The following is a 25,046-nucleotide window of genomic DNA, read 5'->3' as shown; positions in this document are numbered from 1 at the left end:
AGCTTTAAATAGTCAGGCCCCCCAGTACATCACTGAAATGTTGATTCCTTATTCTCCAGCCCGCACCCTTCGGTCTTCAGCGCTGAACCTTCTTAAGGTTCCTAAGACCCGGTTTAAAACTCGGGGTGACCTGTCCTTTCAGGCCGTAGCCCCCCGGCTGTGGAATGCCCTGCCCCTGTCTCTTCGTGTGAATGTCTCTGTTGATTCTTTTAAAACGCAGCTTAAGACATTTTTATTTCGACAAGCTTTTAGTTAAATGTTTTACTGTTTTTACCAGCTGTTTTTACTGTTTTTATTAATGAGCTGTTATTATTTTTGTTTTATTTTAAGCCTTTATTTCTTTATTGTTGTACAACACTTTGTGATTGTATCTATGATAAGTGCTATATAAATAAAGTTTACTTACTTACTTAAATCAGGTCTCTCTTGTAAATGAGTCCTCGAGGCTCATTGGGATTTACCTGTCTAAATAAAGGTTGAATGAAAAAGGTTGAATGAATCTGTTGTACGACTTGGTTAGCGTTAGCTGTTAGCATGCTACATGCTAGCGCTACCAAAATGTTCACCTGAAAGTGGTTAAAGTTACGATGAAGATACTCGTAAATGGTCTGTGTGTATGTGTTAAAGCTGAGATAAGCTTTGAATAGTAATTTTTCTGCTTTGTGTTTGTGCAACAAGGTCAAAAGAGATTGTTCTGGTTCGGTTGAACCGAGTCAGTGACGAGACCCAAACAGGAAGTTTCTTCATTTCCTGTTCCCTGTTTCCAACCAGAGAAGTGTGCCGTGGACCTTAGTGGTCAAAGACGGTATTACATCCAAGTTTTCACAGAATGAGACTCACACCGCACAGTGAACAAAGAAAGTTATATAAGATGACAAACGGTCAATCCACTTTTAAGTTTTAAAATAAGATTAAATTAAGAATTAAAGTACAGACAAAACTATTTTATTAATGCAGTTAAGAGATTTTTGGGGGGTCATAAAAAAACTATACTAGAAAACCTTTCTGATGGTGATTATTTTTCTTTTTTGGCATTATTCTCCTGCTAGGAAAAAATGTACTTTTTCTTTTGAAAATCCTGTATATTCCTTTCTTATCATGCATTATTAATATGTAAAGATTGTTGTATTTCAGTACTGTACTCCAGTTGCCAAGAGGGAAAGATGAGGAGCAGATTGTATTTTAAAATTTATTTTATTTTTTTATGGGTTTTTGAGAGTTACAGACAATGCTGAAAACCTTCATTCCTCATTGAAGCATTTACAAGCAACACACAGATACCAGGTTTTGTGTGAAAGTCTGAGGTTTGGATGCTTTGAGAAAAAAGTTTCTTTTATTTTGACACTCTGTGTTGAGGGAAGTTCCAGTTCCCCTCCCTAGGCTGCCACCTTACCGTGGTGAAGGGGTTTGAGTGTCCCAATGATCCTAGGAGCTATGATGTCAGGGGCTTTATGCCCCTAGTAGGGTCACCCAAAGCAGACAGGTCCTAGGTGAGGGACCAGACAAAGTGTAGCCCAAACACCACTATGATGAGCAAAAGAAATGGACTTGATGTTCCCTCGCCAGGACGTGGGTAACCAGGGCCCCACTCTGGAGCCAGGCATGAAGGTGGGGCACGCGGGCGAGCACCTGGTGGCCGGGCTTTTACTCATGGAGCTCGGCAGGGCACAGCCCGAAGAGGAGACATGGGTCCCCTTTCCCATGGGCTCAACACCTGTGGGAGGGGCCAAAGGGGTCGGGTGCAATGTGGGATGACAGGTGGCCGAGGGTGGGGACCCTGGCGGTCTGATCCTCGGCTACAGAAGCTGGCTATTGGGACGTGGAATGTCACCTCACTGGTGGGGAAGGAGCCTGAGCTAGTGTGTGAGGTTGAGATGTTCCGGCTAGAAATAGTCGGACTCACCTCTATGCATGGCTCGGGCTCTGGAACCAGTTTCCTTGAGAGGGAATGGACACTCTTCCACTCTGGAGTTGGCCCTGGTGAGAGGTGCCGAGCAGGAGTGAGCATACTTATTGCCCCCCATCTTGGTGCCTGTGTGTTGGGGTTCACCCTGGTGAATCAGAGGGTGGCCTCCCTCCACCTACGTGTGGGGGGACGGGTTCTGACTGTCGTTTGTGCTTATGCACCAAACGGAAGTTCAGATTATCCACCCTTTTTGGAGTCCTTGGAGGTGGTACTAGAAAGTGCACTTCCTGGGGACTCCCTTGTTCTGCTGGGGGACTTCAATGCTCACGTGGGCGATGACAGTGAGACCTGGAGGGGTGTGGTTGGGAGGAACAGCCCCCCTGATCTGAACCTGAGTGGTGTTCTGTTGTTGGACTTCTGTGCTCATCATGGATTGTCCATAACGAACACCATGTCCAAGCATAAGGGTGTCCATATGTGCTCTTGGCACCAGGACACCCTAGGCTGCAGTTGGATGATCGACTTTGTCGTCATCTCATCTGATCTGCAGCCACATGTCTTGGACACTCGGGTGAAGAGAGAGGCGGAGCTGTCCACTGATCACTACCTGGTGGTGAGTTGGCTCCGATGGTGGGGGAGGATGCCGGTCAGACCTGGCAGACCCAAATGTATTGTGAAGGTTTGCTGGGAACGTCTGGCAGAGTCTCCTGTGAGACAAAGCTTTAACCCCCACCTCCGGGAGAATTTAGAAACGTGTTACGGGGAAGGTGGGGGACATTGAGTCAGAGTGGGCCATGTTCCGTGCCTCTATTGTCGAAGCGGCGTAACGGAGCTGCGGCCGTAAGGTTGTCGTGCCTGTCGCAGCAGCAACCCTCGAACCCGGTGGTGGACACCGTCGGTGGACACCGTCGGTGGACACCGTCGGTGGACACCGTCGGTGGACACCGTCGGTGAGGGATGCTGTCAGGCTGAAGAAGGAGTCCTAATGGGCCTTTTTGGCCTGTGGGACACCGGAAGCAGCTGATGGGTACCGGCAGTCCAAGCGACATGTGGCTCGGATGGTCAGAGGCAAAAACTCGGGCATGGGAGGGGTTCATAGAGGCCATGGAGAATGACTTCCGCACGGCTTCGAGGCGATTCTGGTCCACCATCCTGCGTCTCGGGGGGGGGGGGAAGCGGTACACCACCAACACTGTTTATAGTTAGAGTGGTGTGCTGTTGACCTCAACTCAGGATGTCGTGGGTCGGTGGGCAGAATATTTTGAAGACCTCCTCAATCCCACTGACACATCTTCCACTGAGGGAGCAGAGCCTGGGGACTCTGGGTCGGGCCTTCCAATCTCTGGTGCTGAAGTCACCGAGATGGTTAAAAAGCTCCTTGGTGGCAGGGCCCCAAGGGTGAATAAGATTTTTCCCGGAGTTCCTTAAGGCTCTGGATGTTGTAGGGTTGAGTTGGCTTACGCGACTCCGCAATATTGCGTGGACATCGGGGGAAGTTCCCCTGGATTGGCAGACTGGGGTGGTGGTCCCCCTATTCAAAAAGGGGGACCATAGAGTGTGTTCCAACTACATGGGTATTGCGTTCTTAAGCCTCCCTTGTAAGGTCTATTCGGGGGTTCTGGAGAGGAGGGTCTGTTGGATAGTCGAACCTCGGATTCAGGAGGAGCAGTGCGGTTTTCGTCCTGGTCGAGGAACACTGGACCAGCTCTACACTCTCAGCAGGGTCCTGGAGGGTGCGTGGGAGTTTCCCCAACTGGTCTACATGTGCTTTGTAGACTTGGAGAAGGTGTTTGACCGCGTCCCTCAGGGAAACCTTTGGGGGGTACTCTGGGAGTATGGGGTACCGGGCCCTTTGATATGGGCTGTTAGGTCCCTATATGACCGGTGTCAGAACCTGGTCCGCAATGCCGGCAATAAGTCGGGCTTATTCCCTGTGAGAGTTGGACACCGCCAAGGTTGCCCTTTGTCATCGATTCTGTTCATAACTTTTAAGGACAGAATTTCTAGGCCCAGTCAAGGTGTTGAGGGGATCTGTTTTGGTGGCCTTAGGATTGCGTCTCTGCTTTTTGCAGATGATATGGTCCTGTTGGCTTCATCAGATCGTGATCTACAGCTTTAGCTGGAGCGGTTCACAGCCGAGTGCGACATGGCCGGGATGAAGATCAGTTCCTCCAAATCCGAGGCCATGGTCTTGAGCCAGAAAAGGGTAGAGTGCCCTCTCTGGGTCAGGGAGGAGGTCTTGCCCCAAGTGGAGGAGTTCAAGTATTTTGGGGTCTTGTTCACGAGTGAGGGAAAAATGGAGCGTGAGATCGATAGGCGAATAGGTGCAGCATCTGCAGTGAAGTGGGCGCTGTACAGGTCTGTCGTGGTGAAGAGAGCTGAGTCAAAAGGCGAAGCTCTCAATTTACCGATCGATCTACGTTCCTACCCTCATCTATGGCCATGAGCTTTGGGTTGTGACCGAAAGAACAAGATCTCGGATACAAGCGGCCAAAATGAGTTTTCTCCGCAGGGTGTCTGGGCTCTCCCTTAGAGATAGGGTGAGAAGCTCGATCATCCGGGAGGGACTCAAGAGTAGAGCCGCTGCTTCTCCACATCGAGAGGAGCCAGTTGAGGTGGCTCGGGCATCTGGTTAGGATGCCTCTTGGACGCCTCCCTGGTGAGGTGTTCCACCGGAAGGAGACCCAGAGGAAGACCCAGGACATGCTGGAGGGACTATGTTTCTCGGCTGGCCTGGGAACGCCTCGGGATTCCCCCGGAGGAGCTGGACCAAGTGGCTGGGGAGAGGGAAGTCTGGGCCTTCCTATTAAGCTGCTACCCCGCGACCCGACCCCGGATAAATGGAAGAAAATGGATAGATTGTTGGATGTTGAGGGAAGTTGAGAAACAGACTGAACCGCGCCCCCCCCCCCCCCCCACACACACACACACACACACTATATGAGTGAAACTTTTAAACCCAGCATATTGACCAGGAGGACATCAAGGTCTAAGCTTCAGAAACAACAACTTAACTCTAAGAACTGAGTACATTTTATCAGCCCAACTCCATAAGACAACTGAAAGCCAAAGGCCCAGAGAAAAACATTACACAGTGTTTGGCATCATATTATCAGATGAGGCACAGGCCAAGATGACATTAGAACTAATCACCCACAGTCTAGATTATTGGAACTTGCTTGGCAAACTCTGATATATTTTGACCACGAAAGCAAGTTTATTTTAACATTTAAATATGGACAAGTATTAAGATACACTGAAGGAAGAGTTTTACTCTTGTTTTATTTTTTTTTCTTCTTTTTGAAGCTATGAGAAGCATTCAAGTTGTAACTATGTTTAAATTGAGGTGTACCACAAACCCACCCACACAGACCAGTATTTGCAGTTTGACTCCCATCACCATTTGGAGCACAAGTTAGGAGTCATCAGGACTCTGTACCACAGAGTGGACAGCATCCCAGTAACTCAGGAGCCAGGCAGAAGGAGAAATCCTACACAAGACAGGCTCTAGAGTAATGTGAATATCCTAACTGGGCCTTCCTGAAAGCAGAGAAGAAACCCAAACAGGACTCCAGTCAGCCATCAGGTGAAAAGGGGGAACCCAGACCCAGACCAGTGGTCATTCCGTATGTTGAGGGAGTATCAGAGAAACTGAGACGTTTATTTTCTAAACACAACGTCCCAGTGGCTTTTAAACCCCAAAATACATTAAAGACTGGTTCATCCCAAAGATCCAGTTCCCCGGCACAAACAGAGTAATATTGTGTATGTTGTTCAGTGTCGGGAGGGCTGTGATCAGTCTTACATTGGGAAAACTAAACAGCCACTGGCCAAAATGATGGACCAACACAGAAGATCAACATCATCAGGCTAGGACTCTGCGGTCTACACTCATCTCCAGGCCAGCGATCACTCTTTCAGGGATGAAGATGTTCACATCCTGGACAGAGAGGAACGATGGTTTGAGAGAGGAGTAAAGGAGGCCATCTTTGTAAAAGAAATTGTCCATCATTAAACAGGGATGGAGGCCTCCGTGTTTAACTGTCCCCCTCTTACAATGCTGTTATTGCTAGTATCACTCAGCCTCCTGTGAATAGTAAACAGCCATCAGGGTGCTAATGATCTATCGTTAGGCTGATAAGTCCTTCTTGATCATGTGAGCAGCTGGTTTTGGTTGTCAGCAGCAAACTGGTTGATTCACTCTGAGAAGGTGCTATTTATAAGACTGAGCTGAATACAGCACCTCAGACTGAAGAAGTCTTTCTGATGAAAGATGAAACGTTTCTACAATTTTTATTTTTTTTGAATGTCCAGAGGACCAGATTTAACTTTTTTAGATATTTCTACCTGGATTATTGAGCGTGCATCAGGATGTGTTTTAATTCTTTCTGTGTTTTTTTTTCTCCAAGAACTGATTTCACCGAGGGGGTATCAATAGATGTGATCTTGAACTAAATGTGAAATCAGTGTCAAGCCCTAAAAAGGTTACAGCCTTACCTCCTCTATGAAGAAAGAAGCTTCAGGCCTCTGTATGTGTATGTGTGTGTGCTTATGTAAGTAGGGCTGATCAAATCCAGATGAAATGAACAGAGTGACCATTAAGTTAAACTGTAATAACCCTCCTTGAGCAAGAACAGGGCGGTGAAAGAACAGAGTGTTCCATAGAAGGACAACACCCTTATTACGCAATGTCTCTTAGAACGGACTGTTCCAAGAAGTTAGTTTGTATGACATCTTAAAGGACCAATCAGAGGCTTACAGCAGATGGTTACACCCAAAGAAGCAACACTAGGCTAGAACAAGTTCAGATTTGTCTGAGCTAGTTTGGACTTGTCTGGGCTGAACTATGTCAGATATTTATCTGGTTCTGTGGCTTTGATCTGCTTAGAGACGGGATTATAATGAAATTATGACCTGGTTCTGACTGGGTTAAACTGGGCCAGCAACTCTAAAAAGAGTCTCCCTGGGATTGAATATCTGTCAAAGAATAGAGTTTATTTCTGCTTGCTACATTACGTAGAAAGGCTTTTGAAGCACCGTCTCATATTTCCCAACACAATAAACCATATAAGATTGATTGAGATCACACTTAGTCACACCCCCTCATACACTGACAGGTTGAGCTCCCTTTCTGCGAAGGAGGAGTCTAGGACCTATAAATGAGTAATGACACGGGACATTGGGGCTCTTCCGGTTTTATGATCGCGTCATAGAATGGAGAGGCCAGCGCTGTAAACTGTAACCTTTTCCTGCCTTGATTTAATATAGTTGATTAAATTTTATTGACGTTTCCTTGATTTATTGTTGGTATGAGTTGCCACTTCTGAGGGAGATTTGAGCCGGGGGAAGTGACGTGGGCTGGAGGCGGGTTTCCAGGTCTGGTGGCCCGCAGCCAGCTCCCGTTCTAAAAACTATAAATACAGCTCTCAGTCACAGTTCTGGGAGTTGGAGGGACATTGGACGGTTTTGGATCTGCTCTTAGCTGCTGAAGAAGTTTTGAACAACTCTAAAAAGACTAATTTTTAGTCAAGATAGGAGCATTCTTTTTGTTTCAGCCCAGATTAAAGCCAAACCAGAATCTTCTTCAAATCAGGACAGCTTTTTGGGCGTGGGGCGCACTTTCCCAGGGCTCTGAGAAGGGGATTTCATTTGCCTTTAACCAAAGATTTCTTCAGACAAAGGAGAACTATGGTAAGAGACGCCCTGATTTACCATCCTTTTACAAATTTTATACAAAATAATAGCGACAGTTTTACCAACTATTAAGGGAATCAGATTAATATTATCAACATTCTGGGTCCTCTGTTCATGAATGCCAACCAATGAAATAGGTTCTACAAAGACAAATAACAGTTTGGAGGGATTTCTTGTAAGTTGACTATAGAGTTTTAGAGTTCTTTGGGGTTCTAACCCACGCTGGGACTCCGGGCATGGCACATCTAAATAATGGGAAGGCTTTCCTACATCGATCCATAAGAGCTTTAAAGATTCCTAACTCCCTATCTCAGCTCATCGGAGCAAGGAAATCACCGCTTTAGTGGACTTCCAATCCTTTGGACATCAAAATCAATTAACAAGATCCTCCCTCAAGCAATATATGGACTCTTTATTACTGATTTCACTATATAACTAAATGTAATCATTTTTGGATTATGCATTAATGTTGTTCCCTTGCAAATCATTAATTAAAGCAAAGCATAAAATGTAAAAATCTAGACTATCATTTCACCACTTCGTGTTCATGGATTTAAGAAGCTTGGTTCAGTTCTAACACATGTAGGGAGTTTTTTTTAATGGTTAATCAGCTGTGAGTATTAAGACAACATCCTGAAATCCTATTCCTGGATTCTAGAAAGAACCAGATCAGTTAGAATTGCCATTCTACAACGAAGGTGAACGACTGTTAATATGAGTTTCCCTGTGGATGACAATCCAACTCCAGCTGCTAGGTTGGGCAAGTCACAGGGTGAGATAAGGGTGTGGCTCACAGATGAACACAGGCTCACAGATGAAGGCTGTTAACAAATCTGGGCGAGTCAACTTCAACACAGCCTTAAGTAGAACTAAACTAAGATTACTCTGGATAATACTCAAGTGTTTAGACTTAGTTTGTTATAACCCTCAGAGCACAGATGTCAAACTCCAGGCCTCGAGTGCCGAAGTCCTGCAACTTTTAGATGTGTCTCTGATGCCACACAGCTGAATCAAATAAGGAGGTCACTAGCTGGACTTTGGAGAACTTGACTATACTGAGAAGCTAATTCAGTCATATGATTCAGGTGTCTTGGACCAGTGGAACATCTAAAAGTTGCAGGACTCTGGCCCTCCAGGCCCGGAGTTTGACATCCCTGCCTTAGAGGATAGGCTGCAGTGGGGTTTAGCCATAACTCAGGTGGTAACTCCACTGGGTAGACTGAGAGGTGCAACAAGTTAAAAGATGGTCCATATTTTGAATTTAGTGTCCGCATTCACAGGCTGCATTCTCAGCAAGACCCCAATTTACCAAGTTGGTTTTGGTTTTTCTGACACTGGTTCTTGCCCAAGTCAGAACACATAATTTTTTTTTCTCTCTGCAGACTTTTAGCCAATCCTTTTAGCCAATCAGGGTTTCAGGATGGTTGGGTACTCTATGGTTGTTTGTTCCAAACCTTTCTATTGATTTATTCAGCCTTTCGTGGGTGTTATGTTTATTGGTAGACTTGTGGATGTAAAAAAAAAAAAAAAAAACCTTTTCCTGGATTTTGAATGTCCAGTGCTGGAGTTCCTTGAATTATTTTCCTTTTTCTTTTTTTTTTCAATTTTATTGATTGTCTCTTTTCATATTGCAGGTGGAGCAACACCAGAGAGCCTGTATAGGTTACTTGTTGAAGTAGGGTGAAGGGTCCCTGTTACGATGTGGCAGGCTTCATTGGGCTTGGGATTTGTCTTTTTAGCACGATGCGATCTGCACCAAATGGAAACACAATGTGCAGCTGTGGAGTAGCACAACAACAAAGCAGTTTTTCCCCAAGGTCTTAGGATCTTCATCCCAGATTTAGTGTTAACTAGTTTGGATAGGAGAGATCATCAAGAAGTTAGTGTTCTTCCAAGTACTTCTATATGTGTGTGGTAAGTAAGTGTGCGGTCTAAGGTAATGCCTTGACAAATGGCAGTTTCCCCTATTATACAATGAGGGCACCCTGCCCTTTCAACAGACCCGAGCGCCTACCAAACTGTCCCCTGCCCCACCCCCACATCAACAACTGCCAGCCACTGACATAGCGCTAAGCTAGTGGCATGCAATACAGACATGCTAGCTAAACGCTACAGAGGAAGCTTTGGCTCTGTTCCCTTGTTCAACAAAAATCACAGAAGAGATGAGTGCCCTGCCAAGGCAAGTAACTTGGGGAAACACTGAGTGGGGTAGTCTTCATGTTCAAGGCCTCTCCCATTCCATACTATATTTAATTTGCAGCAATTTACTGTATTGTATTTGAGATGGAATGCAAATACTTTTTATTTCTCAGGATTGGTATTAAGAGAGCACTGTTGGTAATACTGCCTATTTTTCCTAATGCCACTGTGAGCCTTTGCTCAATGCCATCAAATGACCTAGTTTGAGTAGCAAGGCGTAAGCCATCTGCATACAGAAATCTTCTCATTTTATCCAAAGCATGCTGTTAATTTAATCAGTTTTATATATTCTTCCAAAGGTTGTTTCTAAAAGTTGCATTAAGATTTGTTCAGTGATGTATGAGTTATGTTGCTAACAGACACAGGAGTACACACACACACACACACACACGCACGCACGCACACACACACGCACGCACGCACGCACGCACGCACACACACACACACACACACACACACACACACACACACACACACACACGTGTTTTGGCGGCAGATGATAAGTATGTGTATGTGACTAATTTAGTGATAAATGTCAAAAGTGTGCATAAAAAGCATGTTTCAGTATTGCTTCCCCAAAAGACAGAGATTCATCATGTCTTTCCAAAAATAAAAAATATTGTATTGAGTCATTTGGTAAATCATGAAATTTAATTCCTTCAACACTGTTTACTCTAACCTTTTTATGAAAACATTGCTGATACATCCGGTGAGATTGGTGACACTTGCTTGAGGCAATCCTCCCAGGAAAGTGCCTTCCTCAGGACCATCATCTTCAGCTGCACTGCTGATCAGTTGCCCACCACTGTTAACCTTCTCTAGTATATCATCCATGTAGAGATGCATCCTGCGGGAAAAGCAGACGCACAGTCAGCAAAGCATCTGGACATATTGAAGTCCTCTGAACTCAAGATACAATGAAATAGCAAACCACAGGGCAGTCTATGGTAATGAGATATTTTCTGTTGATATCTTGGTAGGTACTCTGTGGGCATCCTTAGCTTTTACCACCATGGCAACAAGCCATACATATCAGAGTAAAAATATTAACTAAGTCAAGTATTGGCATTAGATGTAATTTTTCATTCATCCAACCTTTATTTATACAGGTTAGTCTCAGTGAGCCACGAGGACTCATTTACAAGAGAGACCTGTTTTAACAAAGAACACGTATGAGGTAGAGACAACAATAGACAATCATGTAAAAAGTATACAAAATGAAAAAGTAAATAGAACAAATTATACAGTATAAAAAAAAATAAAAAAAAGCAGTTACTTTATAAAGCGATGTAAAATGCTAAAAACAGGAACATGTCTGCATTGGTTTTTGCTATGAACTCAGCAGATGTTTGAAGCACTGAATGTTCCCTTGGCGCATGCACTGTTTGAGTAATAATACCAACAGAGTCACAGGTGTGACACGGATGACCAATCCGAGGCTATATAGCCCGACGTCATCCGCAGCTCTGCTCCTCCTTTTTTCTTCTCGCGCACGGTTCAATTCAGGGCTTCAGCCCTTTGGACCTTTTCTGAACTTTTTACCGTCGAGTAACGTGTTCGCCCTCTTAGGGCTGCAACGGTTTAACTCTGTTCAAAGGTATTTCTGCTGATTTGTTGGGGACCACGGCGGTTTCTGCCTCTCTCAACTTACAGCGTCTGACTACTATGTGTGTGATTCACCACCGGTGAGTAGTGTTTTTCCTTATAATTCGCCGTGGGTTAGCGGTAGCATTCGCTCCGCTCCCGCTTGTTGGGAGACCTCCAACCACGTAGTTGGCTGGACTGTGCTCCGACGTTGTTTATGACTACAATGTGTGTGATTTAACACTGGTGAGTAGTGTTTTTTTGCTTATATTTTGCTATTGGTTAGCGGTAGCGTTCGCTCTATTCCTGTTTACTGGAGGCCTCCAACCACGTGGTCGGTTGGACTGTGCTCCGAAGTTTGCTTATTACGTAGCCAGCTGAGTTCCTGGCCTTGTTTTAATTGGTGAAGGCGAGCGTTCTCACCCCCTCTCCCAATTGTCCTCTTACCAGCTGAACTAGCGGTGCTAGCCTCTCTGAGTTGTAACCTTGTTTTAATTGGTGAAAGCGAGTGTTCTCATCCCCTCTCCCAATTGTCCTCTCTTACCAGCTGAGCTAGCGGTGCTAGCCTCTCTGAGTTTTAACCTTGTTTTAATTGGTGAAGGCGAGCGTTCTCACCCCCTCTCCCAATTGTCCTCTCTTACCAGCTGAGCTAGCGGTCCTAGCCTCTCTGAGTTTTGGCCTTGTTTTGATTGGTGAAGGCAAGCGTTGGCGCTCCCTCTCCCAATTGTCCTCTTTACCAGCTGAGCTAGCGGTGCTAGCCTCTCTGAGTTTTGGCCTTGTTTTCATTGGTGAAGGCGAGCGTTCGTGCCCCCTCTCCCAATTGTCCTCTTTACCAGCTGAGCTAGCAGTGCTAGCCTCTCTGAGTATCTTGGACATAGCTGGGTAAGGAGCATGGATGACTCTCACTGCTGTACAGTCTGTGGAGACATGCTCCAGACAGATGATGGTCACGACCTGTGTCCTGCCTGCCTTGGACATGACCATCTGGTGGAGGCCCTGTCAGAGAACCCCTGCATGAATTGCAGCTTCATGTCGCGTGCTGTGAGGGTAGCCCGGCTGGCCCAGTTTCAACCCAAGCTTGGCGATGACCTCCCGCCTTCTGGGCAGGAGGCTCCACCTAGGCGCTCGAAGCGCCGGACTGAGGCCGCAGTCTCTGTGGCCCCTCCTGGGAAGAAGCGAGCCAGGTCTGATAGGGGCCTCTCCACAAGGGTGAAGCAGCTCTCCGCTGAATTAGCGGAGATGAAGTCCCTTTTTCAGGTACGCCAACTGGGAACTGAACCAGTGGCAGCAACCGGACTCTCCTTCCCACCCATGCCTGAACTGGCTGCGGAGGAAGATGTGCTATCCTTGGCTGCCTCTGCCTCTCACTTTTTAGGTGAAGAGGACGGGCATTCATCTCAAGTCTCAGAGACAGCTTCACTTTCTTTTTCTTGGAGCGCAGTTAGTGGGTCGGGTGACGGCTCGATGCAGGACGTCATGCGTATGGCCCTGAGACAACTGCAGCTGGACGTCCCTTAACCAGAGGCGTCCACCCCTGGAAGTGCCTTCTTCAGGCGCGGACTGACCCCTCCTTCCTTTTCTGTCCCTCCATCAGAGGAGTTCCTAAGGGAGCTGCATGGTTGCTGGCGGGACCCCAAAGCCTTTGCGTGCCTCTCTGCAGATGGCCGAGTGCTGGCAGCCATGCATGAGCCGGCTGCAGCAGGCTTGGATCGCATGCCAGCGATAGAACCTGCTGTTGCCTCTTGTCGTGTCACCAGAGGAAGCTCTGCACAGTCATGTTCGGTGACCACGAGCTCAGTGTTGTGTCACAGATGAATTCCTCTGCAGAGCCTATGCCACCGGAGCGCGTGCTGGTCGCTTAGGCAATTCCTTGGCACACCTCATGCTTGCCCTCTACGCGTCCCTTCAGGGGACTAGTGGTGCGACAGCAGCAATGGGCTTTAGCGATGCAGCGCTTCAGGCCTTTGCATTAATGACGAGGGAGCTTGGGCGTGTGATGGCGCGCTTGGTCCAGGCTCGCCGACAGGTCTGGTTGGCGCAGTCAGCATTGACTTAGCCATGCCGTAGAACCCTCCGTAATGTCCCAGTGGTGCCGGGGGAGTTGTTCGGTTTGGCTGCCTTGGAAGCACTGGAATGAACTGTCCAGGCACGACAGAGAAGGCAGCAATTTTCAAGCCTTAGCAGGGCAATGCCCCCTCCACCTCCTCGGCATCCAAGGCACCCATCGGCTGACTCCAGCATGGCCGCCGCCTGGGGGTCATAACCGGCCGGGTGGTCCTTATCCTCATGCGGTTCAGCAAAGGCCCAGCAGGAGTTTTCGTGGGTCAGTCCACCAACCAGCTGGGCAGGCTCGGACCAGGGACTCTGGCTGCCACCCCCCCTCCCCACACACACACCCCCACAGCCCCCAGGGGCCGTGGAGGGAGACGGTGATGCCATCAGGCCGACCGTCGGATATTTCTCCCACCAGCAGCTCAGCTACTGGGCTGCTCATGCCGTGGACACATGGGTGGTTGCCACTCTGACCCATGGTTACCGGCTACAGTTTCGACGGCAGCCTCATATCTCATGCCGGGTCAAGATGACTGTAATCGCCAACCTGGTGAAAGCTCGAGCACTAGACCAGGAACTTTCTGCCCTCCTGGCCAAGGGCGCAATAGAGGCAGTGGACCCTCTGCAACAACCCAGGGGCTATTACTCGACTTACTTCCTCGTGCAAAAGAGGACGGGCGGGTTTCGTCCCATTTTAGACCTGAGGGGACTCAACCAGTACCTAAGGGAGCTGCCCTTCCCCATGCTCACGACAGCAGAAGTCCTTCAAGCTGTCATGAGGGAAGAATGGTTCACGTCTGTAGACCTGAAGGATGCGTATTTTCATGTGCCTATTGCGGCAGAACATCGCCGCTTTCTCAGGTTTGCCTATCGGGGTCATCACTGGCAGTTCCGGGTACTCCCATTCGGGCTCTCTCTCTTCCCGAGGGTGTTCACTCGGTGCGTGAAGGCAGCCCTCTCTCCTCTGCAGGCCTGTGGAGTGAAGATTCTGCCGTACTTAGACGATTGGCTTCTCTGCGCCCCGTCTCAGGCCTGTGCCTTTCACGATACAAACCGCCTGCTCGCTCATATGTCCCAGTTGGGCCTCAATGTCAACCTGGAGAAGAGCTGCCTGATCCCTTCCCAGATGACCACCTTTCTTGGGGTGGTTCTGGATGCATCTTCCACGAGAGCTTGTCCATCCGCTCAAAGGGTGGCCGGCATACTCCAGCTGGTCAGTCGGTTCAGGCTGGGCAGGCAGCTCCCCTATGTTGCCTTCCTGCAACTACTTGGCAAGCTGACATCAGTCACTCGGGTGGTGCCCTTAGGCCTGCTGTCACTTCGCCCCTTGCAGAGGTGGATCAACAGCTTTCGCCTGGATGCCAGTCTGCACAGGCATCGCAAGCTCGCAGTGACGTGGTCATGTTTTCATGCCTTGACTCCATGGAGGGACGAAGATTATTTGTCCAGGGGTGTCCCCATGAGAGTGGTAGTGTGTCGCAGGGAAGTGGTCACAACAGATGCCAGCTCCATGGGATGGGGGGCTGTGTGGCAACGCAGAGCCGTTCAGGGCTGCTGGGGTCAAAGGGACCACTCCAAGCATATAAATGTGCTGGAGCTGCGTGCAGTGCACTTGGCACTCAGGCACTTCCTGCCTCACCTGGAAGGGAGGCATGTTCTTGTTCGGTCAGACAACACCTCTGTTGTCTACCACATCAACCATCAGGGGGGCACCAGGTCAGCACAACTTCTGAAAGTGTCCAGAGAGCTCCTGGAATGGGCCTTTCCTCGCCTGTCCACCCTGCGGGCAGCGTACTTACCACGGCGACACAATCAGGTCGCAGATTTTCTCTCCCACCAAGGGTCCCCTCCGAGAGTGGTCCCTCCACGGCGACATAGTGCTGATGATCTGGGACCGTTTTGGTCAGGCAGAGATAGACCTGTTTGCGATGGAAGAGTCGACTCTGTGTCCCCTATGGTACTCTCTTACGGGGGCGTCGGGTGCGCTGGGCCAGGACGCATTGGCTCATCCTTGGCCAAGGGTCTTTCTATATGCCTTTCCACCCCTTTCTCTAATTTGGCCAACCCTTCAGAGAGTCCTCGAGGAGGGCCACAGGATGTTGCTGGTGGCTCCATATTGGCCAGCGCGACCATGGTTCCCACTGCTCGAAGTCTATGTCAGGGCGTCCCATAGTGTCTTCCGACCAGGAGGGACTTGCTGTCTCAGTTGGGGGGACTGATATGGCACCCCAATCCTCAATGTCTTCGGCTGTGGGTGTGGCCACTGCAAGGCTAGGACAGCAGCTGACTGGAATTTTGAGCTATGTCAGACGCACCATCCTGGGCGCCAGGGCACCCTCTACTCGTCAGCAGTACGAAAACAGGTGGCGTCTGTTTTCCCAATGGTGTTCTGATCACAATAAGGATCCAGTCTCCTGTACAGTACCCACCATTCTGGAGTTTCTCCAGTCTCTACTTGGTAAGGGTCGCTCTCCTTTGACGCTGTCGACGAAGTTAGAATTTTGAAAAAATTGTAGTTTTATGGCACACGTGATCTATTTTTCATACAAAAGTAAAGAACTGAAACATCCTTTAGGAGTTGTGAGTCAATTTTTTTCCAGACTGATGACTTCCATATGTAAACAGTACATAATAAAACACAGCACCGAGAAAGATGACAATACAAATCTTGCCTAGGGCCATCCGTGGCCAATCCTGTTTTTATTGTTCAGTGTTGCAGTCTTGTGATATCTTAACAAACAGCTCTCCTACCTGATGTTACTGTTGTATACAGCCACATTGTGACTGTTGTTGTCATTGTACGTCTTTTGAGTCTTAATTTGATTGTTGCCAGATTTCACCACAACATGGCCCTCATTCAGAAACACCTTAAAGTTGCCTCCCTGCAAGACAAACCAAGGGGAGGACATCACCAGCTAGAACTCAGGGAAGGAACAAGACAGAAACTAAGAGCACAGCGATTCTTCGGACCTGATCCTTATGGTAGAACATGAGTCCTTCGGTTTGGTCGGTTCTAAAGCTGAAGCTGGCATAGAAGTTGCTCATCAGACTGGAGACATTGGTCACACCAAGATCCAGGTAACTCTGACCACTGAAATAAGCCTCACGAGCCACCTGCACAAACACACAAATTTAAACAGTTGTAGATGTGACTATTATTTCCTTAAATTCAAGAAAAGTTCAAGACAAAACCAACTGGACTTTATTTGTAACAGAAGACGTTTTGCTCCTCATCTGAGGAGCTTTTCCAATTCAAAGAACAGGGAGTGTGGGGTTCGAGTTAAAAAGCAGAGGTAAGATACATACGTACAGGTACATATGCAGATTGACCTATCACACCTCAAGACAGGGGTTCTTCAAGGTCTTTGTTAGTGTGATTCACAGCTGGGCCACTCTGGTCACATGGATGGAATTCCTGCTAGGTGTGAAACTGGCTGGGTATCAGTCCTAAAATTGCATTAAGTTTTTGAAAGTTGAAATCTGAGACCTCCTCTTCTGTTTAAAGATGGTTTCTCTTGTTTTACATAAATAGCTTCCTTCACCCCGTCTCAAACCATCTGTCTTCTCAATTTTGTTTTTAATTTACCATGTCCTGGATGACTGAGAATCTTCACCAGTGTTCAGGTTTCTCTAAAATCTGTTTGAGCTGAGAGCTGTCTGAGATATTTTGCTACTTGCATACAAACAAGGTTGATTCTTTAAAGTTTTAAACACAGATCTTGTGCCATTAGTTAACACTCAGAGTACAAGTCAGGGATGATTTTCAGGTACCACCACACCAAATTTTAACTTAATATCTGTAAAGTGGACTGAATTTTCGACATTTTAGCGTTTGGTAGGGTTGATTAGTTGTGCTGATCTTCAACACTGATTTTAACAGTTAGTCAGTTGTAAAAGTGCAACCTATGATTACTTTATGATAGTTTCTTAACTGTTTTATGTGTTACCTAAGAGAAAAATAAATAAATTGAGACAGGAAGACCCAGCTTGTTGATTTTTCTCAACGTATTACCAACAAATGGACAAGTTTAACAGTGAAGACTAAGGCCACCTTATCACAAAAGCTGATATCAAACTGTGAACAGATGTGCATACGTGACATTTCTGTTACACCTTCTGAGGCTGTCATAGAAAAACTGATTCACAGATGATCAGGTGTAGACTTCATCAAATTTATTACAAAGCTGTGGAGAACAGCCAGACCAGAGAGTCAATGCATCACAAGTACAGAGCTTCTTAATATATTGTCCTGTCTGAGTTTCTGACCCGCTCACATTTCCTGAAATAAAAAGGTTTTTTTTAATAGAACCCCCCACCCCCACCCCAGCAAACACACTCCGTGCCTTTGCTTAGTGTTTATCAGAACCAAACCCAGGCGGTAACAGTGTCACAGAACACAGAGAGGATTTTGTGTTCTACTGTACCCTGTACATTTAAAAAACATGTTTCTTTTAGAGAGCTGCTCAAGAATTCAAACATTTCTAGTCACAAGACTGAAGAAGATACATGCATTACACATGTACGATAGTCATGTGATGCACTGTGTGCAGGTTTTTCCAGAATGGTTATTGATCGCTAAAATATCAGTAGTGGATTTTAAAAAACTTTATTGAACACAAATGACAATGCATTGAACAAGGAAACACACACAAACAACTAAGTAATGTACTGTAATTGTTGGTATACAAACCACTACTTTTTTCTTACACTTTGTACCCCTTGGTCTATATGCAGGACTGGTTGTTTTGTTTTTTTTCTTCTTCAGAATTTTAATCATTTATATTTTATATATTGTATTTTGCCAGACTTCCTGTTGTCTCTCGGCAGCTTCCTGCTGCTGACTAACATTTTCCTTTGACAGATGAAGCTGCCCTGCACCCGCCCCTCTTGGGGGTAGGCTTTTGTTAAACACTAGCTATGTTTACATGTGCAAAATTCTTCGACTGGACTGAAATGTTTTCAGATTAAATAATTCAAATGTATAGTTTACGAGGACACAATCTGTTCGTGACGAGCGTTTACCAGCAGTGGGCTTTGTTCTGAACAGAAGTACTGACATGTGCAGAGTGGTAAACTCTACTTAAAAAAACACAGAAGAAGAAGAGGTTCTACTTCCGGTTTACTTACGGGATGAACGTAAACAAACCCGAGCCCCCAAAATGGACCCGCGACAGGTTTTAATGACGGTGGAGACGTTGCTGCACTCCCTGACTGAGCTGCAGGTGATACAGATCATTTTGAGCTCTTTCAAAGTTTCTAGTAGAAATGTTGTGTCGCTCACCGACCAGTTTGACTTCCCCGATATGCTAATATTATTAGCATTAGCCAGGTGGAAATGATAAAGTCACACATACCATACCATACCATTTTATTTATAGAGCACTTTAAACAGCTACAAGGCCAACCAAAGTGCTGTACAGACAGAACAACAGGTAACACGCGAAGCAAAATACAAAATGAGGTAAATCAGAAAATAGACAAAAAACGATGCAGATAATGACGACAAACCAGTGTGGAGCATACAGGATCAAAACACAGATCATCTGGTGTTGAAAGCTACCGAATAGTAGTGAGTTTTTACACGGGACTTGAAAACCGAGAGGGAGGGGCCTGTCTGACAAGCAGAGGTAACTCGTTCCAAAGTCTTGGTCCTGCTACAGAGAAGGTCCTGTCACCTCTGCACTTAAGACGAGTTCCTGGAACTGTGAGGAGCAACTGGTCCGCTGACCTTAGGGGGTGTGATGGGACATAAGGCTGTAGCAGATCAGAGAGATATGGTGGGGGGGAGGGGGGGGGGAGACACTGTTCAGTGATTTGTAGACATACAAGAGTATTTTGAACTGGATTCTAAGGTGAACCAGTAACGAGTGCAGTGAGGCCAAAACTGGTGTAATGTGCTCTCTTTTGCCTGTACTGGTTAAAAATGGGGCTGCTGCATTCTGGACCAGTTGTAGTCGTGCAATGGAGGTCTGACTGATACCAAACGAGTGAATTGCAGTAATCAAGCCTAGATGTAATGAATGCATGTATTACTGTCTCCAGGTTCTTCTTGGACAGTATGGGCTTCAGTTTAGACAGCCGCCATGTGCAGTCAGGTCAGTTTTTCAACATCAGATAAAAAAAGAACAGATCAAGTGTTTACATGCGCACCATTCGGGTTACGAATCGACGTGAACCACCCGTTTAGTTCTGATCACAAATTATTTCTGATCGCGCTGAATAAACAAAAGAATAATCTGAACAGGGTGTTTAAATGACGCGTTTTTATTCCAAACGGCTGTTTGATCTGATTACTTATGTCCATGTAAACATAGCTATAGTCAGGGCCCTAAGGTAAACAGATCAGATCCCGAACCTGTCGCTCATGGTTTCAGATTCACTACCATAACTCCACCTACTCTGTCATCATGTGACCAGAAGTGTAACCTTAATGACCAATGAGATACTGTCATTGACCCATCTTCCAAGATACACGTGCATTAATGAGGCTTCCTGTTTACATTAAACAAAGGTTAAACAATCTGACCAATAAAATTACTGGACAGGTCACAGTGGACCAATGAAACTTGGCTACTGTAAATGTAATGCACTCGCACTAAATTCTTCAGATTTTTCAGATCAGTTACTGTAGTTTACGCCTCGTGCACAGACTTTATTCATTAAGTAATAATGGAAAACACACACAGGATTTATTATGATGCAGCTTTCAAGTTAAAAGCGATCGATCTGGCTGTTGAAGACGGAAACAGAGCTGCCGCCTCCAAACTCTGCATCAATGAGTCGATGAAGCATTGGAGACGGCAGCATGAAGAACTGACTCAATGCAAAAAAAAACAACAAAAGCTTTCAGAGGGGGGAAAAACGTCAGATGGCCCGAACTTGTAAATATTCTTGAAGACTTGGTGAGCACACAGAGAGCAGATGGCCGAGGCGTTTCCACCGTGCAGATAAAACTGAAAGCCAACCAGATTCAACATTTTAATTTTGGGCCATCGTGGTGTCTGAGATTTATGAGATGAAAAGGACTTTCCATCAGGGCGAGGATGACTTTGTGCCAGCAGCTCCTTTCCGACTACGAGGAAAAACTTACAAACTTCAACACTTTTACTCAAGAAAAGACAGAAGAAAATTCCATGAGACCAGACGACATCATAAATATGGATGAAGTGGCTTTAACATTTGACCTGCCGCTCTCTAGGACCATTAACAAGAAAGGTGAGTCCTCCATCATGCTGAAAACAACCGGGCATAAGTGAACGCACTTCACGTGCATTTTGAGCTGCACAGCATTCAGACAAAAGCTTTCACCAATGGTGAATTTTAAGCAGATAACGATGCCGAAAGAAAGAAAGTTAACAAGAAAGGATGGATGATGGAAATCTTTATGAAGGATTGGAAGACAATGTAAACAAAGGCAAACGAGTGGGGGGATTCTTTGCACAGAAAAAAACATTGCCTGTTCTGGACAGCATGGGAGCTCACATTACGGATTCTGTGAAAGCAGCAATCAAGAAGACAAACTATATTCCAGCTGTGATTCTTGGGGGCACAAGGAAGTATCTGCAGCCACTCAACATCTGTGTGAACCGTGCATTAAAGCAGCGCTGCGAACTGAGTGGGAGACTTAGATGATGAGCGGCGATAAATCATTTGCTGGCCGCATGCGCAAAGCAACTTTTGCCCAAGTTTGCCAGTGGATCCTGAGAGCGTGGGGCAGTGTGCAAAAATCCACTATCATCAACAGATTTTGAAAGGCTGGACTGCTGCGAGATGATGTGGACAGGACGAGGGAGAGTGACGTCGACAGCGACAAGGAGCCGGTGTGCGATAACGGTTTTTGGAGCCTCTTCACTTCTGACACTGAAGAAGAGGACTTTCATGATTTCAGTGCACAGAGGACGAAGAAGAACAGAGCCATGAGTGACTCTGGTCGACTGTACTTTTTTATTTTTTAGCCGTGTTAAAGCTGTCCCTGACCTCGATAAGACTTCTGGGTAATATTTACCGGTATATAATTTTTTAATAATTTCGGTTACGTAGGTGTTTGGCACTGTTCTATCCAGTGATTATGTTTAGATAGTTATTGTTCATTTTGAAGGTACAATGGTTGTACCCATGAGTCAGACAGTGAAGTTTCATGAAGACTCGTGATGATCGTGCAGTCCGAGCGTGTGTTGAAATCAAGCTATATTCTGTGAAACGCCATCTGGTGGATGATTCTTGTACTACAACAAGAAAGCTGCACACTGTCAGAGCCAGGCACACATTCTGATAATGCACGGTGGATGCCCGCAGCTTAATAACCGGGGCGTCTTACTTATGTACAAAATTATGATTTATCTTATATTTAATATGTGCGGCTTAAACACAGTTGTGTTCTGTAGCCTGAGAATTACGGTAATAGTCTATTGTTGAAATATAATTATAGACTTCCTATGATTTTCATTATTTGTGACAGATTTTAGTTTTATTCTGCTTGTTTGACTTTGGACTTCTGGGAAGATGGCGCCGGTGGCTTGCCGTTCACCTCTGTCTGTTTTGATTGGGTTTTTTTTCTGTTTTTGTCATTTTTCTTCGGTGACATCAACTCACTGCTTGTTTATGATCGCCAACAACTTTTAAATATACAGTTATCTACTGCAAATCTCGCCTTGTTCGACCATTTTGATCGGGGCTCTGGAAACCCACCTCCTCTGCTTGTTGATGTCCTGGTTTACCTGAAGCACGCGGCGTTTCTGCCCGCCCGAAAACATCGCTCCAGGCGCCGTGGAAGACGTGCCGGCCGTCTCGTGAGGATTAAAGCGAGCATCAAGCTCTCTGCTGCTTCGTCATCTGCTGCTGACCATCAGATGTTAAACTGTCCGGATGTTTCACTGATCCACTCAACTCCAGCCTGCTACAGGTGGCCGGGCCTGGTACGCGCAGCGGGCGAGCGTGCGCCCGGCGGTTTTGATCGTCTCCAGTGGAACATAACCAACTCCGGACCTTCTGCTGCATCATCTGCTGGATATTCGCCTGTCCGGGTGCTTCGCTGATCCTGCTGGGTCCTGTCTGATCCCTGTAGTCGAGCCTGGCCCGTGCCGCAGGCACGCGCACAGCTGCGGAGTCTCTGGTTCTAGGAGGCGCGGTTCAAACTCCAAAAATCTGAAACAGCTGATCTGTGCTCCGTGCTCAGCTTTTCCTTCAGCTACTGGTTCTACAAAGATTGCTCTGCTGAATGTGAGGTCGCTGGCAAATAAAACCTTCATCTTAAACGACTTTTTCTGCTCCAATGGACTGGACTTCATGTTTGTTACAGTGACCTGGCTCATCCCTGGTGAGTTAAGTGTTTTTTCTGAACTTTTGCCGGTAGATTGTGCCTTTTTTAATGCTCCAAGGACTTCTGGTAGGGGTGGTGGATTATTAACAGTTTTTAAAAAGCTCTGGAACTGCAGACAGCTACAGGCTGTAGCTTTTCAGAGTTTTGAACTGCTGTACTTTGAGCTGAGCCGCTCCAACCCATCACTGTGCAGCCTGATCTACAGACCACCCTCGTACAATAAAAACTTCATAAGTGAATTTTCTGACTTTCTGACTGGAATACTGCTCAACTACGACAGGGTCTTGATGCTGGGGTACTTTAATGTGCACGTTTGCTGACTCTGACTTCAAGTTTGACAAACAAATCAACTCTGTTCTGCAGAAAAGCTTCTTCCAACTCAGACAGGTAGCTAAGCTCAAGCCAGTGTTGTCCAGACCCGACCTTGAGAAACTAGTCCATGCCTTTGTCACGACCCGATTGGACTATTGCAATGCACTGTGTGCTGGGATCAGCCAGGCCTCCATCTGCCGTCTTCAGCTCGTCCAGAATGCTGCTGCTCGGCTTTTAACCGGAACTCGTAGGTCTGAACATATCACTCCAGTTCTGTCCTCCCTTCACTGGCTCCCTGTTCGTACGAGGATAGTTTTTAAAATTCTTCTGTTGACCTTCAAATGCTTAAATGGCCTCACACCCCTTTACCTCTCTGAGCTTCTGGAACTTTACAATGTCAATGTCAATTTATTTATATAGCACATAAAAACAACAAAAGCTGACCAAAGTGCTTTACAGTTAAGACAGATTAAAATAAAAAAAAAGAGTAAAAATGCATCTAGTGCCACTCAAAAACATAAGTTAACAGTAAAAACAACACACGACAACAATAAAATCAGCTCAACTTGTTCTCAGACTCTGCGTGGATAAAATGCCAAGGAAGACAGATGAGTCTTGAGCAAAGATTTAAAAGTCTCAACAGTCTGAGCGGTCTTTAAATTCTCAGGTAAACTGTTCCACAGTTTTGGAGCAGCAACCGCAAAAGCTCGATCACCTCTGGATTTCAGTTTGGATCTGGGGACATCTGAGAGGAACTGGTTGGTAGACCGGAGTGCTCTTACTGGAGTGTAAATGTTAATGAGATCACATAAATATGACGGGGCCAGATCTTTTAAGACTTTAAAAACAAGCAATAAAATCTTAAAATCAATTCGGAAGTGGACAGGAAGCCAGTGGAGAGAAGCCAGGACAGGGTTATGTGTTCATGTTTTTAGTTGCTGTTAAAAGACGAGCTGCTGCGTTCTGGACACATTGTAAACGATGCAAAGATGATTTGTCTAAACCAACATACAATGAATTACAATAGTCCAAACGAGATGTGATAAAAGCGTGAATCACCTTTTCAAGGTCTCTGAAAGGGAGACAAGACTTCACCTTGGCAATGAGTCTTAGCTGGAAGAAACTGGATTTCACAACTGTATTTATCTGTTTATCAAATTTAAAAGCACTGTCAAAAATAACTCCCAGATTCCTGACATTGGAGTTGCTGTATGAAGCCAAGGGGCCAAGCACATTAAGGGTATTACATTTACCAAAGCTGATGACTTCCGTTTTATTTTCATTTAGATTCAGAAAATTTAGTTTTAACCAGACTTTAATGTCATTTAGACAGTTCAAGAGTGGATCCAGTGAAGTGACCCTGTCTGACTCAATCGGAAGATATAACTGAGTATCATCAGCAAAGCAGTGAAAAGGGATGTTGTGTTTTTTTAAAATGGACCCCAAAGGCAACATGTAAAGATTAAAAAGCAATGGACCTAAAATAGACCCTTGAGGGACCCCACAGATCAGAGGAGCTGGAGATGAAGAGCATTTCCCTAAATGAACAGAAAAACTCCTGTCAGTCAGGTAGGATCTAAACCAGGATAGAACTGTGCCTTTGATACCAACCACCTGCTCCAGTCGTGACAACAAGATGTTGTGGTCCACAGTATCAAAGGCAGCAGAAAGGTCTAAAAGCACTAAAACAGCAGAGCTTCCTGCATCAACAGTTAAAAGAAGGTCATTAAAAACTCTTAAAAGGGCTGTCTCTGTGCTGTGGCCTGATTTAAAACCTGACTGGAATTTTTCACCAATGCTGTTGGCAGTTAAAAACCTCTTAAGTTGATTAAAAACAACTTTCTCCAAAATTACGTTCCCTCTCGGGCCCTGAGATCATCCGATCAGCTGCTTTTGGCTGTTCCTAAAACAAGACTGAAGCTCAGAGGAGATCGGACTTTTTCAGTCATGGGCCCCAAACTCTGGAACAACCTGCCCCCC

General features: G+C 46.1%; 1 protein-coding gene across 1 annotated transcript in view; it reads right to left on the bottom strand.

Annotated features, from left to right (window-relative positions):
• The window catches only part of LOC119416584 (laminin subunit alpha-4), a 104,613-nt gene that overhangs the window by 43,382 nt on the left and 36,185 nt on the right, over positions 1-25,046 (bottom strand). Inside the window, exons 4-7 of the mRNA XM_037683774.1 lie at positions 22,421-22,550; positions 16,406-16,549; positions 16,187-16,317; positions 10,479-10,646 (exon numbers count right to left, since the gene is read on the bottom strand). Of these exons, the coding sequence (XP_037539702.1) occupies positions 10,479-10,646; positions 16,187-16,317; positions 16,406-16,549; positions 22,421-22,550 (573 nt within the window). The remainder of the gene's footprint in view (positions 1-10,478; positions 10,647-16,186; positions 16,318-16,405; positions 16,550-22,420; positions 22,551-25,046) is intronic.

Source organism: Nematolebias whitei, chromosome 11 (assembly GCF_014905685.2).
Source record: "Nematolebias whitei isolate Nwh7 chromosome 11, NemWhi1, whole genome shotgun sequence".
In the NCBI taxonomy this organism is placed as follows: Eukaryota; Metazoa; Chordata; class Actinopteri; order Cyprinodontiformes; family Rivulidae; genus Nematolebias; species Nematolebias whitei.
This window is presented reverse-complemented; position numbering and strand designations above follow the sequence as displayed.